At 34.4% G+C, this 14,557-nt stretch overlaps 5 protein-coding genes across 5 annotated transcripts; 2 read left to right on the plus strand and 3 right to left on the minus strand.

Annotated features, from left to right (window-relative positions):
* Window positions 1-77: 77 nt before the first annotated feature.
* On the minus strand, window positions 78-3,445 carry LOAG_18163 (hypothetical protein; the record flags this gene model as incomplete). Its single annotated transcript, XM_020450829.1, has 11 exons — window positions 78-242; window positions 422-499; window positions 1,067-1,148; window positions 1,399-1,562; window positions 1,641-1,784; window positions 2,031-2,071; window positions 2,223-2,307; window positions 2,410-2,492; window positions 2,849-2,977; window positions 3,042-3,185; window positions 3,310-3,445. 11 exons carry the CDS (start codon window positions 3,443-3,445, stop codon window positions 78-80), a joined length of 1,251 nt encoding a protein of 416 aa, XP_020305444.1.
* A 302-nt stretch (window positions 3,446-3,747) lies between these two features.
* Window positions 3,748-4,307, minus strand: LOAG_18164 (hypothetical protein; the record flags this gene model as incomplete). The annotated part of the gene is made up of 2 exons (XM_020450830.1): window positions 3,748-3,878; window positions 4,100-4,307. The coding sequence occupies 2 exons, from the start codon at window positions 4,305-4,307 to the stop codon at window positions 3,748-3,750; spliced, it is 339 nt and encodes a 112-aa protein (XP_020305445.1).
* Window positions 4,308-6,199: 1,892 nt separating this feature from the next.
* On the plus strand, window positions 6,200-8,753 carry LOAG_01065 (mitotic checkpoint protein BUB3; the record flags this gene model as incomplete). Its single annotated transcript, XM_003136605.1, has 7 exons — window positions 6,200-6,274; window positions 6,893-7,039; window positions 7,357-7,524; window positions 7,683-7,856; window positions 8,046-8,268; window positions 8,409-8,441; window positions 8,605-8,753. 7 exons carry the CDS (start codon window positions 6,200-6,202, stop codon window positions 8,751-8,753), a joined length of 969 nt encoding a protein of 322 aa, XP_003136653.1.
* An 82-nt stretch (window positions 8,754-8,835) lies between these two features.
* Window positions 8,836-9,941, minus strand: LOAG_01066 (cystatin-type cysteine proteinase inhibitor CPI-1; the record flags this gene model as incomplete). The annotated part of the gene is made up of 4 exons (XM_003136606.1): window positions 8,836-8,898; window positions 9,196-9,285; window positions 9,556-9,720; window positions 9,831-9,941. The coding sequence occupies 4 exons, from the start codon at window positions 9,939-9,941 to the stop codon at window positions 8,836-8,838; spliced, it is 429 nt and encodes a 142-aa protein (XP_003136654.1).
* A 3,541-nt stretch (window positions 9,942-13,482) lies between these two features.
* Window positions 13,483-14,296, plus strand: LOAG_01067 (cystatin; the record flags this gene model as incomplete). The annotated part of the gene is made up of 4 exons (XM_003136607.1): window positions 13,483-13,560; window positions 13,634-13,786; window positions 14,029-14,085; window positions 14,237-14,296. The coding sequence occupies 4 exons, from the start codon at window positions 13,483-13,485 to the stop codon at window positions 14,294-14,296; spliced, it is 348 nt and encodes a 115-aa protein (XP_003136655.1).
* Window positions 14,297-14,557: the final 261 nt, after the last annotated feature.

Raw genomic sequence — 14,557 nt, forward strand, 5'->3', positions numbered from 1 at the left:
GCGTAATACTACTCTTCTCTTATATATATATATATATATATATATATATTTCTCATACCAAAACTTAAATCTGCTATTCAGAGAAACGTACTATTACCGTCAAGATTAAATGGCACAACTGAATCACGAATGTTCGCCAGTGCGCTTTCATTATTATCGACTAGATCAATGTACACATTGAAAATTCCTTCTGAATCCTTTGATTTGATAATAATCTCGTATTCGCCACCTTTTTCCAGTTGCTACATAACCGTAATGATTAATCAATAACATAGCAGATTTTAATAAATTATGATTCAAATCCAATGAAAACCCATTCCTATCAGCTATCAGAAAGATGAAAGAAACCTGAATGAAAGGAGAATTAACTAATTCAAGCCTGAATTACCTGAAAGATATTGAAGGATACAAGTTGTATTACCTGCAAACGAATTCCATTTGCACATTTCTCAAGTCGGCAATGAAGCAAAGCTACCGGTAAGTATAGGATTTTATCTCTCTGAAATTTAACAATCTGCTGTACCAGGATATCAAGACAGGATAAGATAACTGTCAAGGCTGTCTCTGGTCATTAATGCATCCTTAATGTCAACAAAACGGTACAACACTCGCTCATGACCTCAGTCCTCCAGCTCTGCTTTCTATGCTGATCTCTCCTTCTGAAAATCAAATACCATTTTTACTTCATCCTAATGCATAACTGACCATTTCTAAACCGGGCAGAGATAATGTACAACAGTAAACGAAGTTTACCAGCTTATAAGGTAATATGACCAGCAGATCACGCTCCCAAAAAAAAGAATAACATTAAGAGGACCTTTACCATATGATACCTTATTGGCGAACAATTCAATTTACCGAAATTTGGTTTGAACAATAACAAATCTAATTAAACTTCTAATCACTAATATACAAAAATAACAGTCTCAACTTTTCGAATGCTGTGGGAGGCACAATGTTTACACAGGATCAGATCCAGTCATTTTTACACGCTTCAATGTTCTACCTATTTCCGATATGTCATTTTCAAATAAACTTATTCTAAACAAAGAGAAGTGCAACTAACTTTGTTAATTACCGATATGTCAAATAAATCACTACATTTGACCCATCTGTAAAAACCATAGTCGACCAAATACACGGAAAATCTAGAATTCACTCGTAAAAAAATGTTAATAACCAAAATGAAAGTGTTGAATGGAAATGTGATTTGAACGATCAAGGCAGCAAAAGTGGGGGACGCCGCCAATCCGATATGAGAGCGATATTAGGGGGTAAATTAAAATTATAATATAATTGTCGTCATCTTCACGGATCGAATCATCTTCACGGATCGAATCCACAGACTGGTAGATTCGCCATGCATTTAATTAGATGAAGCAAATTCCAAAAACAGACCTGTGCGTATTATTTGAAAATTTGATGATTTCAGCACGACATAAGGAGCGACAACCACTGTCAACACTCACTCTGACCAAGCAACCCACTCCGCTTAACCCGTGAATCAATGACATATCGAACTGAGGGCAAGCACTGTAGCGCTGTCGTCCTTCATGAAGAACCTATTAAGAAAGCAAGAAGGTTCCGTGAAAAGAGAAAGTAGTACCGAATTTTTGCAAGAAACCTTGTGCTGTACTTACTCTTTCGACAGTTGTGAAAATATTTGGTTCGAAAGCCCAAAAAGTGTCAACTGACGATGAATCAATCTTATCAAAACGAATTCGCATTGTACGGGGATAAATATGAGGAACATATTCTTTAAAAGCATGTTGTTTGTATGGCACCTGCAAAAAAAAATATTTCTTATAACGTTAAGCTTCTAACCTCAAATTCTGAGCTTTAGCAGAATCTTGTTGAGATGCCATCTTTTTGTTGGGACAGTTTAAACAATAATTCATAATTTTGCGGGATGATAATAATCATTAGTCGACAAAAATTACTTATTTCCAGAATGATCAAATACATTTCTTAATTACCCTCAGTAAATAAGCGTAAAAAAAGAAATGGAAAGTTGGAATAGCTGGACATACCTCAGATCTCGACACTACAGCGTATTTATCATCCATCTCTTCTAAATAAAAAATACTATTAGGTATCATGACAATTCATGATATCTCTATAGAATGTAAGGAATTTACAGAGATATTATTAATTGTTGGAAAACTCTATAGATTGTAGGAACCCTAAGAAAACAGAAAATGAGTTTTAAAAAAATAGCGCACCGTGATCACAATTAAACTTAGCGCCATGGTTGCGTGGATTAAAAGGTACACTGTTTTCATTGACCGCTGAATTCTCATCAACTTGCTGAAAAGCACAAAATCATTAAGCAAAAGACGCTTCAATTCCGAAAAAAAAACTTATTATGCAAAAAACGAGTCAAACTTATTATTTATATTATCTCCTTACATTATTATTCCATTCGTCTGCAAAACGGCTGTCAGTGAAAGTGTACGCTCCATTCCCATATACATCCATCACACGGCTATACTCTACAATACATAATTTAAGCATAATTCTTACGGAAACATCGATCTTTTCCACTTGAAACTGTTGCATTTCCTATCTTATAGTAATCATGTTAACACTGCTAATGGCAAAGTATAAAAACTAAGCAATGAAAGAGAAAAAAAATTAATCACAAAGAATAGCAGCGACTTATTTCAGCCAACATGATTTGACAGAATGATTTGAAATTTTTGGTGAGAAAATATGAAAAGCCATCGGTTTTTCTCTTTATATTCCTCTCTTTACCCAAATCACCCTGATCAGGGTTAAAAACTTGTGCTCAGATCTAGGAAAATACTGTTATGACCGCAGCTCATGTTTCAAGAACTTCAAGAGTAACCTTCTCGTTCATATTTTCCACCACTATGACCAAAAATATTTCTGCGGCATGCAATCGAGTCACAACGGTAACGGAAGGGTCTTACGTACTCTGACAGTGATGACACGTTGACATTCGGCTGTGGCACATCTGTCAATTGCTGCTTTATCAACAAAAAAACGACCAGTAGCAAAAAATTAATGCACAAACATACCCTCCATTACGAATTTTGAATATTCTTGTCCTTCTGCTGGTACCAAACTGATATCTTTTAATTCCGCATATCCACCGTTTCCATAAGAAATCAGTAAACGACCTTTAACACAAAGTCCCACAGATGGGATCACGACCAAATTACCTGCAAATTGGAATTTGGAACACCGTCTCAAAATAATTAAGATTATATGAATGAGTTTCAATTATTAACAATAAAGGCAGGGAATAGATCTAGTTGATTGTTTTTAACATCAAGAAAATCAAACCATTAATGCAGCGACATTCACGCCCGCTAATTTGTGCTGCAACTTCTCTCTGCTCTTCACCAGCATCGACAACCAAAATAGGACACATACAATCGGTGTCAATTTTTTGCTCGCGAAGTTGATGGAAATAATGCATTTCGTTCCACTTCAACGTCGATTCCCTTATCAATTAAACGAACCTTGAATAGATGTAACATGTCTTGCAATTGTCGCTTTTTCAAGCTTCATGAATACGTGGCAAAGTTAAGGCAAAAAAAAAAGATTATTACGTCATGTCGGAATTCTCAAATGATACTGAAAGGTTTTTTGCTACTTAAAAATCCATATAGACTGTCTGTATTCTTCCTTTCTCGAAAAATTTTTCATGGAAATAAAAAAAAATACCGGTATTTACTGGCAAAAAAAAATATCGAAATACCGGCATTAAGCCTTCATATTTCATTTTTTATAGCAACCTTTTCGACAAAACTTAACAGTGCAATTAACCTTTGCCAATCTTTCGTCTTCAGAAATATTTTTTGCAGCAACACGTTCCACGCACTGCCCAACACGGATGGTGAATACATTACCTGGAAATATATATAAATAATAAAGAAGTACTCTTCGGAGAATCAATAATATGTGGCTAATGAGTGGCTAAACACTCAAGAGCTTAATTTGTCCTGCTATTTATCAATTCCAAACGTCACTCAAACACTGATAAGAATAGTTTGACCAATTTGACAATCAATTAAAGTTTGCGGAACAGCAAAGCTAGCTATAAGATATTAAAATTATATTTCGAAAATACCGATACCAAAATCATTGTCGTTATTGTTGACATGATTTCCACAATCAAACAAATCCTGTCTTACTCCGACTTCCCCTCCTCCTCGCATTCTGGAATCGTCGCTAATAACATGAGCCACATAAACAATAACTTCCGAGCCTTCACCAGAATCACCGACGTGGCTGATAAAACCGTCAAAATTAACCACTTTTATAAGCTCGTCCGACATCCTTTTTTCAGAGTTTACAGTCCGATGAATCTGCAAAAAATTTCGCTAATTTCTCATACAGATAACAACTATGATTTGACCACAACCACTAAAACAAACAGCAATGAAAATAAAATGATGGAAGAGTCAAAAAGACAGGAATCCCGCATTATGAAGTTCCACTTTCAGAAATCATCTTGCTTTTGTGGGATTATTCTTTACTCAAGAAGAACATTCTGTACATGATTCTACAGTGTGGATGATATACCTTAAATATGTCAAGAATTCGGACAGATAAATTATCCCGGGAGTCATTCGTAAGGGTGCATAAACTGAGATTTGATAAAGTGGAAAGTGTAGACGTGAAAGTATATCATTCCGGAAAAAACTTTCCTTGCAGTCTATCTATTCGTTTTTCTTAAACTATATTCCATACATTTGTGGTGGCAGTCGCTATATCTTTAACGAAGATTTAACACCTTAAGAGTGGGTTTCTTAAGAAAAATAAAAAGTTAACCTTTTCAGCGGGAAGATCAGGGTGAGGTATCAACAATAACTCACATCAGTTATTTCCATGTTTTCAGAAAGGGAAAGTATTCAAAAATGCCTCTCTACAAATTGAGATTTGATAAAGTAGAATGTCCTCTTTCCAAAAATTTCTGTCTCATTTGCTCATTTCATTAACCATTAATACGGTGCAGTATTTCACGTCCAACTTATCACATTACTTGCCTTAATACTTCCTATGATCGACTGAACCACGGTTGGTAAGATTAAAGAGTAGTAAACATCCAGTCACACTATCATTGATAAGTGCTAACGTATGAGCCACGTCATCCCCCAACCAAACTTTGGAGACCGCATAAACCAACTAACCAACCTCCAATATGACTGATTGTAACAATGCATGCAAGACATATTCTCGGCAAGTAAAGATACCATGGCATAAATGCAAACTATTATTATGCAAATTTTTTCGCAGTACGAACAGAAACAGAATTGCAAGTACTCATATGTATGACTGGTACATACGGGTCACGCATCATTTATTACACGCAAAATTATGGCTGTATACGTAGGACTCAGAGGAAGAGATTGCTGTAGACTGTTGGAATGATCGTCTGACCAACTATGAAACAAACTCTGAGACAGAGATCTTCCGTATTCTCGAAGAAAAAAAGGATAAGCAATTCGTTCGAAAAAAGTCATCAACTTGCTTAACCTGATTGTCTTGGTCGATGTGCTTTTTGCTGGCCACCATCATATAATATATTCATATTCGTTTGATCTGTTTCTCCATTTTTCATTTGCTTTCCAATGTAATAATGTGATGACCAATGCAGTCCCTTGGCTATTTCACTGTCATCCTGTGAAGACAGCGAAAGCCAGGGAGGAGAATGTCATTAGTAACATGCCCTCTGTTCATTCCACAACTCTCCCAATGAAACGTTACGGTACAAATCGGACAATATAGTTGTACAAGTAATTCGTTCGATTATCTTACCGCACTATCTAGCATTTATCCCCACTTCATAGCCTAATACCATGAAAGTGTGGGATAATGCGGTAAGTCGGCTAGAAAAGGACTGTGTGATACGGTAGCCAGCCAGAAGACTGTGACAGCAAGTGCGAGGCATGACCGGAGTTATCCATCTCCTTCCCCTTCATTTTCCGCAGCAGTACTACAGGCGCCCAACCTTGCCCATTAATATCAAAAATGCATTCAAGAGGGCTGCAATAGTTGAAAGTTACTAGAAGCGTTAACTTGTGTAGGGTAGCCCCCTTTTTTCAGATTTGAAGCTCTGACATGTTGGATATTTTTGTTTGTTTCCGGTACATCTCGGGACTTTTTTTGCCGGAAATTTTCCTTTTTTTTCTTTTATAGAAACCAATCTGATTGATATTGGACAAGAATGTTTCATTTCGCAGGTGGCTCAACGGAAGGGACGATTCCACATCCAACCAATACGCAAATCTCTAAAGTGCAGGTAATTCTATCATTTCGTGTTTTTTTTTAGTTATTCTTTTGTCATCTGTTAGCCTAACGTCATCAGTTCTTGTCTTTTATCCTTCTACAAGACTTTGAATTTTGAAAATTCACAAAATTTACTTCTGATTCATTTTTCTCTTTTTTTCTTTTTAAAAATTTTGTGAGTGAGATGACATACTGGAAGTCTTTTTAAATTTCCATGTAGTTTACCTTGAATATTTGTTGCCCTAGTGGAGCGTTTAGATAATGTCGAAGAGGGTGGAACATGTCTGCTGAAGTTTATATTAGCTGAGATATCAGTTCTATTTAATGATCACTTGAGGTCAGTGTTTTCGATATCAGCATCCCAGTAAGGGAGATTGTCTGATTTAGCTTTCTCTGTATTTATTATTTATTGTGGCGTCCCCATCTGAACAGTGCCATCATTGCTCATTCGCTTCTTAGATATGCTTCTGCTTAGTTCATTGTTCCACCTCCTTATTTTCAAGATATAGAATGGGTTCCTTCATTTTCACCGAATTTGCGTAGTTTATCGATTTCCATACTTCTGGGATCCTTCCTGTTGCAAAAAACAGTGTTTGTTTTTCATCTCCTCTTCAACTGTTTTTCATTTCAGTTTTCACCGGACGATAATAGCCAATTGCTTGCCGTGTCAAGTTGGGAAGGTACCGTTCGCATTTATCATTTTCCTGCTGGTCCAGTCACTGCACTTGAGAAAAGAGTATATACACATGCTAAGCCCGTTTTGGCATGTACTTTCTTTGTGAGTCATTATACTTTTGATTTTTGACTGGTATGTATTAGTGTTCTGACGTTTAGTAGTTTACCGATGCTTTGAGCAAAGAACGTGTCTTCCAGAATTCCAAGACTTCGTTTTAATTTGTGAAGCCTACACGGTTTAAAATCAAGATTAAGTTCAATTAAAATTCCACTGTCCAATTAAAATCAGTTCAAATTTCATCAGACATCAGACAAATCATTCGCATTTGAAATTTAAATTTAAATTCGAAATTCCGCTGCTAAGTCATGCTTTTGATTAATGATTTTATGTATCAAGTGAAGTCTTTGTGTCTTTCACAGACTAAAAATGATATTGCAAGTGGCGGTCTGGATAACTTAATTAAAACATACAACATGGAAACTGGTATAGAATGTGTTCTGGGGCATCACGAAGCTCCAGTGCGGTGCCTAGAATATTGCAAGGAGCACAATCTGGTAGCATCAGGAGGATGGGATTCTGCGGTAATGGTGAGTGACTATTAAATATGTAGTAGGTATCAAAAAAAAAATCGTAAACTTTTGGTTTGTTGTTAGGCTTTAATCTGAATAGAAGAGACGAAGTGCAAGAAGTTAAAGAGGGTTCGAAATTTATTAAGAAGAAAAATGATCAGTATTATATTGTTCAGTTATGGGATGCACGGTCAAAAAGTTCAGCTGGGTTTGGAAATAATGGGGATAAAGTTTACGCAATGGATGTACGTGGGAATCGGATCCTTGTTGGTACAAAAGATCGTAAAATAATTGTATGGGATGTGCGCAATCTTGGGGAACCTGAGCAGATACGTGATAGTCCACTCAAGGTATTTTTATTGCTTATTTTTGATTCTACTGATTATAGGTACTTTGATTTATTGCCATTGGTAGAAAGGCCATGTATTTTTGTAATTCAGTGCTGAGAAATATTCCCTTGTCATGATTAAGTATCTTTCTTCTACTTCGATTCCTTACTATTTGCATGGTGTAATCGTTTTAATGTCCTATCTTTTCAGTTTCAAACGCGAGCGGTGAAATGCTTCCCAACTGGAGAAGCTTTTGTTGTTGCCTCTATTGAAGGACGTGTGGCGGTGGAATATTTCGATATGTCAGCAGAAGTTCAGAAAAACAAATACGCCTTTAAATGCCACCGTGAAAAGGATGAATCTGGTACCGAAATGATATATCCTGTAAATTGCATCGATTTTCACCCCATACATAACACCTTTGTTACTGGAGGTATGTCACAGTTTGTGAATAAAAAATTTTGCAAAATTTTCACTTTTAAAATGTTGTTACAGGAACTGAGCTAGTCTAATGACACTGATACAAAAAATAAGTGGTAATACTTATGTTTAATGCAGAATACTGATTTTCAGGTTCGGATGCACTTGTAAATATTTGGGATCCGTGTAACAGGAAACGAATATGTCAACTGCATAAGTTCGTTTTTATATATATTTGGTCAACAAAATCATGTTTACTATATTAAATTCGTTTATGGAATAAGGAAATTGTCGACGTTCTCAATATATGAAACATGATCTAAATTTCGTTTTTTCCGGTTCCCAACAGGCATCATGAGTGTTTCATTCAATGCAACCGGAACGCAGTTGGCAATTGCAGCTTCGTATATGAATGAATTGAAAGAGCGCCCTAATCCAGAACCCGAAAGTACAGTTGTAGTGAGGAAGATTACAGATGTGGAAGCAAGACCGAAGTGATGTATTTTTTTTCCTTTAATTTTCACATTGTTATTTTTGAATCATCGGATGACCGTAAGAGCGTAATTATCATCAACGAAGCTCATGTTAGAGTGACTTGGAATGTGTTTGTCCATGGTTGTGACCAAACTTCTACATTGAATTGCTGAAAAAAAAAAACTTATAATTTCCATAGCCAATGCTTAATGCTGTGTTAAGCTCATGTTCTTACGGATGGAATGAATAATTGCCGATGTTTCATCATTTGTTGAAGTTTTTGGCATTGCCCGTTTTTTGTTTTCTTAATGAATCAGTTTATATATAGGAGATGATCCAAAAAGTGAAGCTTAGAGCGGGATCTTCATTTTTTTTAAAGATGTTTTAAAGTTGCCAAATTTTCAAATTGAAAGCGCAATAGTACAAAAGTTTAAGTGATATATATATATATATATATATATGTTACCTTTGTTGGTTTATTCGTATCGACAGCACATTTCGCAAGATTTATTTCTCCTGTATTCTGCAAAGCTAATGGTTTTGAAGGCTTCCAAATCTTTAACTTACAAAATAATATGGGTCAAAACATTGCATTCATAAGTGAAATAATGATAAAATATGGCAAATATACTATTGTATCTGACCATATAATGGTGGTCATGATTTTCTTTCAAAGTTTTACGCTAACTATATAAGGTCATGTCTCATGTTTTCATCTAAAAGTGGGGATTTCTTTTGCGAGTGAGTGAAAATACTAATCAATGGTAAAACGTAGAGCTTCATATTTGTAGGACTCTCATATACTTGCACAATATTCAAAAAAAACTTGAAGACCCGCCTTTCTACAATTGGTCGATGCAGCGAGGATTGTGAAGTAATATTTCGTTCCGGACACCACCTGAGTACGAGCATTGATAATTTTCACGAGTTTGTAGAGATTTCTGCTCCTAGTCTTCCCATTCACTTGTACCATCGCCTTTTCTGCTACTTCCTGAACAGAATAAATGTTTGACATATTCACTTCTTTTCGTTTAATCTTAGTTTGATACCTGCTCTCTTTATTGAAAACAAGCAGGTAGACATTCATAAAAAGCAATCTACCTTGATTTCTGGATCATTCGTGTCGGCATTTGTAGCTCCACCTAACTTTATCCCTTCAGAGCTTTTAGATATGATTACAGACACTGACAACCATACAATAAGATAGAACATCTGCAAGTTACACGTTAATTTACGTCTGGCGCGGAAATAATTCTATTAGAGTTCACAGTTTAACATAGCGCGTTTCCTTGTTTTTGTACCTAGCCATGTACCTGTCTTTTATAGAAGATTATGTGTCGATCGTCAGAACCTTCGGTAGTTTTCCAGAATGTAAATGCAGTCTAGTCCGAATCCTCTATAATGTCCAATCATTCTCCATTTGACACAACACTATCATTTGACACCATAGCGATAATAAAATTTAGTTAAACGGTAAATTGAATCTTAAATAAGCGCTGTATGTTCACTTTTTCCTTCCGTAAATGTCATGTTATTTTGCAATGAAAAGAATGGCACTGAGGACAAATACTGATAGTGAAAGCTTGTGACAAGGGAAATAGCCGGTTTTTAATGGTGTTGTTATTGAAAAGTCAAGAAGAATGAGTAAAACATTGGTTGAATTGATGAATACTATTTGAGAGAAACATCAAATCTATCCTTTCACTTCTTCCCAATCATCTCAAATCTCTCAACAAAACCTGAACTGTATTTGTAAGAGTTGAATTGAACATATGTGATTGGCCATCCTTCTTGTAAAAAATTGTTGATCTAATGAAGGTGACAATGTTCTCCATATAATTCATGTTATCTTTACATGAAATAATCTGATTTAGAAGTACATAATAATACATTTCAATCATTCAAAACATGGCTTCATCATCGTGACAGCAAGTTGAAAACTCTCTCCTCCTAATTATTTTTGTTATCAATTTCGTTAAATTTGTTTATTTCTTGAATTCATTCAAATTTTTGTATAAAAAATACACAATCAATATATGCATGAATATGAAATATTAGACTGCAATTAGGTTAAAAGTCCTAAAAAAAACCACTTACATTTCATAATACCTCTGATCACTTCATTTCTCCAGTTCACCGGACAATATTGCCAGGTAAATTGCTATTTATTTATTACTAATTATCTTAATGTAGTTCAGAATGTGAACAATTCTTTCAGGTAGCTATCAGGAGCGACTGATCGTACGATTTTGCATACGGGAGACGTGGTTTACATAGGTTTTTGAAATCAATTAATCACCTTCTTTATTAATTTGTTGATCAAATTGCCGGTATTTTGATTGATTAACTTTATTTATCAGTCAGAAAACATTCCAATTGTAGATTTTGTTCATTCCAATTGTAGATCGTTATAGTTTGACAATGGCTCTGATCCGCCTTAGTATTATTTGTCACTTTCATAACAAATGCGCAAATTGAAAGGCATATTACTAAGTGATTTGGCACAAATTAATTACATTTCATTCGCATTACTTTATTAAGATTTTCAGGAATGTGCCATTGTTCAACATGTTTTATTATTCAATCAATTTGACTATAATTTATTGATTAATGGACAAATTGGATTTCAAATTGGATTGACTAAGGCAGTACTCATGGATTTAGTTTAATTTTGGTTATACTCGAAATTAAATTAAACTTTGAGCGATTAGAATGCTAAAGTTGACCATTAATGTTTATTATTCATACCAACTTAATGATCGAGCATGTATGCTTTTGTATGCATAATGCATGAAAACTACAACAAAGGGTAAATTAATGAGGTTAAAAGTGAGAACATATGTGAAATAATCGAAAGGAAGAAGAACTGAAATTGTCGCAGAAGGACGGGGAGAATTTGCACAGGAAAGAGGATAGATAGTTAATGAGTTGGAATGGTTGAAATTAAGAGATAATCATTGGACAAATAATTGTGTTTTGCTTATGGAAAATGAAAGAAATTTAAGTTTGATTTTCTTTTAATGATTTTAAGGAAATAAAAATAAATGTGGTTTAATAATTAATTTAAATCTAAAATTTACTTCGCGGTGGATATATTTATTGTTTTTGACTGCTGCTGTTAAGCAAATGATTTCTTGATTGGAAATTTATTTTCGGAGATGGAGCTGTTTATTCTTTAATGTAAATATTTATTCAATGAAATAATGGTGCATCTTAATGACAGGTGAATCTTTTGATCCACCTGTCTTTATCAAGTATCAGCAGTTATTCTAAAATGCGATTTTAATATTTTAATCATTTGTTATCACTCATTATTATTCCATTTTCAACTATATCTAACAAGCAAAAGGAATTCAAAAAGTTACCCATCGTAAATAGCACTTTTACAGTATCCTTTGTTGTTGAAAAATGCTGTAATGAGCAGTGAGCTAATATAGTTGAATGAAGTTTAAGAAATAGCCGCACATTTCATTCGAAATTTTCACCCTAACCCGCCTCCCAAAATTTCTATAAAAGCAGAAGGAGTCTTTCCTTTTTGTCCAGAATCCAGAATTTTCGAATTTAATTCCAATTTATCAGTGTTAGGAATTTTACTCTAACAAAATTTGATGATCCGCAGGGGTTTTTCCCCGCAGTTTTTTAAGATCTCGAAAATGAACTGCGGGATTTCCTTCTCTGTTAATATATCCGGCTAATTCTCAGAACACACAAACATTATATGAGCTGATAAGAGCCTATGGTCTATTCCAGGATTAACTCTTAATATTTCACTCATAATGATTTATTTATTGTTTTATGCAGAAAACTATACTAAAATAAAATGAAATTTTTATAAAACTTTTTCACTAATTACAATTTGCTGCTTACTTGTGATCAACGCGAAACTATTGATAAGCAATTGTTCGGTGATCGAAATGAACTGATAATATTTGATTGAAAAATTGTCAGTTATTAATAATTGAAATTTACACCTCGATCTTGGCTATTTAGTTTTGAATTATCAGCAATTAATTGGTTATCGTAGTTTTCAGTCAAGCAGTTGAAACCGGAGAAATTCTATTCAGGAAGCTAAAAACAGAAACGGTTAACTTGAATCATTGGAAGTATCAGTAACTTGTTAACAATAGAAATCCATAGCAGAAATCAAGGATCCACTTTTTTTTTTCTTTTCCAAAATGATAAGCAAATCAGCCTGAAATGAAAAAAACTTACTTTCATCAGATGACACATGAGCTGTTGTCATCAAGAGTAAGTTGACAAAAAGGTTAAATATTCATATTGTGATATATGCAAAGGTTATGTAATAAACTGCAAAGAGTGACGCTGGAATGAAATTAAAAATTTTCATATAGCAATGATTCTGGCATGTTATTATAAAACAGACAAGACAAACTATGAACCATTTGGAATTTCTGATCTTGTTTGAGGCCTAGGCTCAGATAGAGAAGCTCACCAATCACTAAATGACCAATTATTCTCCGATCCAATGTTGATAAATTTCTTGATTTTCTATACGCATAGATGTTAATAACTTTACAAACCAAAGTTGAAAATAATAAATCCCTTTCAGGGTACGGTAGTATTATTGATGTTTTCAAAAACAGTATCGAAATATATTTAAAAATCGTTGGATAATCCCGCGAAAAATGTGAAGTTATTTTAGTGAATGCATTCTCCCGGATGAAAATTCCCGGTGTCAAGTCTTTCTCCCGCGTGTCACTTTAATTGCACATATATTGCTTGCTTTTTACAGATGTTGGAATTCGTCCTTTTGCTAACAGTTTTCATTAGCTTTTCCAGTGCTCAATATGAGAATGATCCGGATGTACAGGTGAAACTATAAATACATCATGACAAACTTTCCGGCTATTCTGAGACTCCGATTTGTCATTTGTCATCTTCAGGATGTGGTAAGAGATTCAATGATAATGATAAACGATCAAATGAGAGGTAAAAGTCTGTATAAACTGGGAAAAATACTGAAAGCAAAAGTTTTGGTAGTACAGAATGCGATATATCAAGTTACACTTCTTCTTATCCCGACAACCTGCCCAAAGGTATGTTTCAGTTATTTAATCACAACCATAAATGCATCCTTCTTCAGATAGACTTTATTTAAAGGGATTCTGAAGGGGAAAGTGGACAGGAAAGCTGAATTTAAATTTCGATAATTATTTAATTGTGATTGCGGAAATATTTATTGTATTCCAAACCTTTTATCAAGCTTAAATACAATCACAAAAAATATACCACCCAAAAAACCCCTCGAAAACTTTTGATCGTATTACTTTTTTTGTAGCACCAAAAAGTTCAAAATCTATCTCAATGTCCAGTGGACAGGCGACAACGGCAACAGGTAAGATAATTAATTCACAAAGAAGCAATTATTAATGGGGCAATTATTAATGAGTCTTGGAATCTCAACTTTTTTGTAGCAATGATACCGGAATTCTTAATGAATTCAATCTAGAAATGATATATTTGCAATTAAAAAGGTTAACTTCCAGACGGTTAATGTTAAAATAACAGAATCATTGACTGGTGAAATTACTGTCAAAGTTGGTTGATTTGGGTTGTTATGAAAGGTCAACAGAAGTTTATTCTTATTTATTGTTTTCATCTCTGTATTAAAATTGCTATTCTTTGCAAAATATCATAAGATTTGGTCGAATAAATGAGCGAAAAGTAAAAAAAAAAGAGTACGAGTAAGAAGAGTTGTTGCGTTATACTGAAACTTCAAGGACAGAGGTCATCCATGAAATGCATCAAACTGTACATATGAATGGAATACCTAATTTAGTTCTATTGCATTTCAAATAAAATAGAAT

The sequence above is a fragment of the Loa loa genome, assembly GCF_000183805.2.
Source record: "Loa loa unplaced genomic scaffold supercont3.211, whole genome shotgun sequence".
NCBI lineage: Eukaryota > Metazoa > Nematoda > Chromadorea > Rhabditida > Onchocercidae > Loa > Loa loa.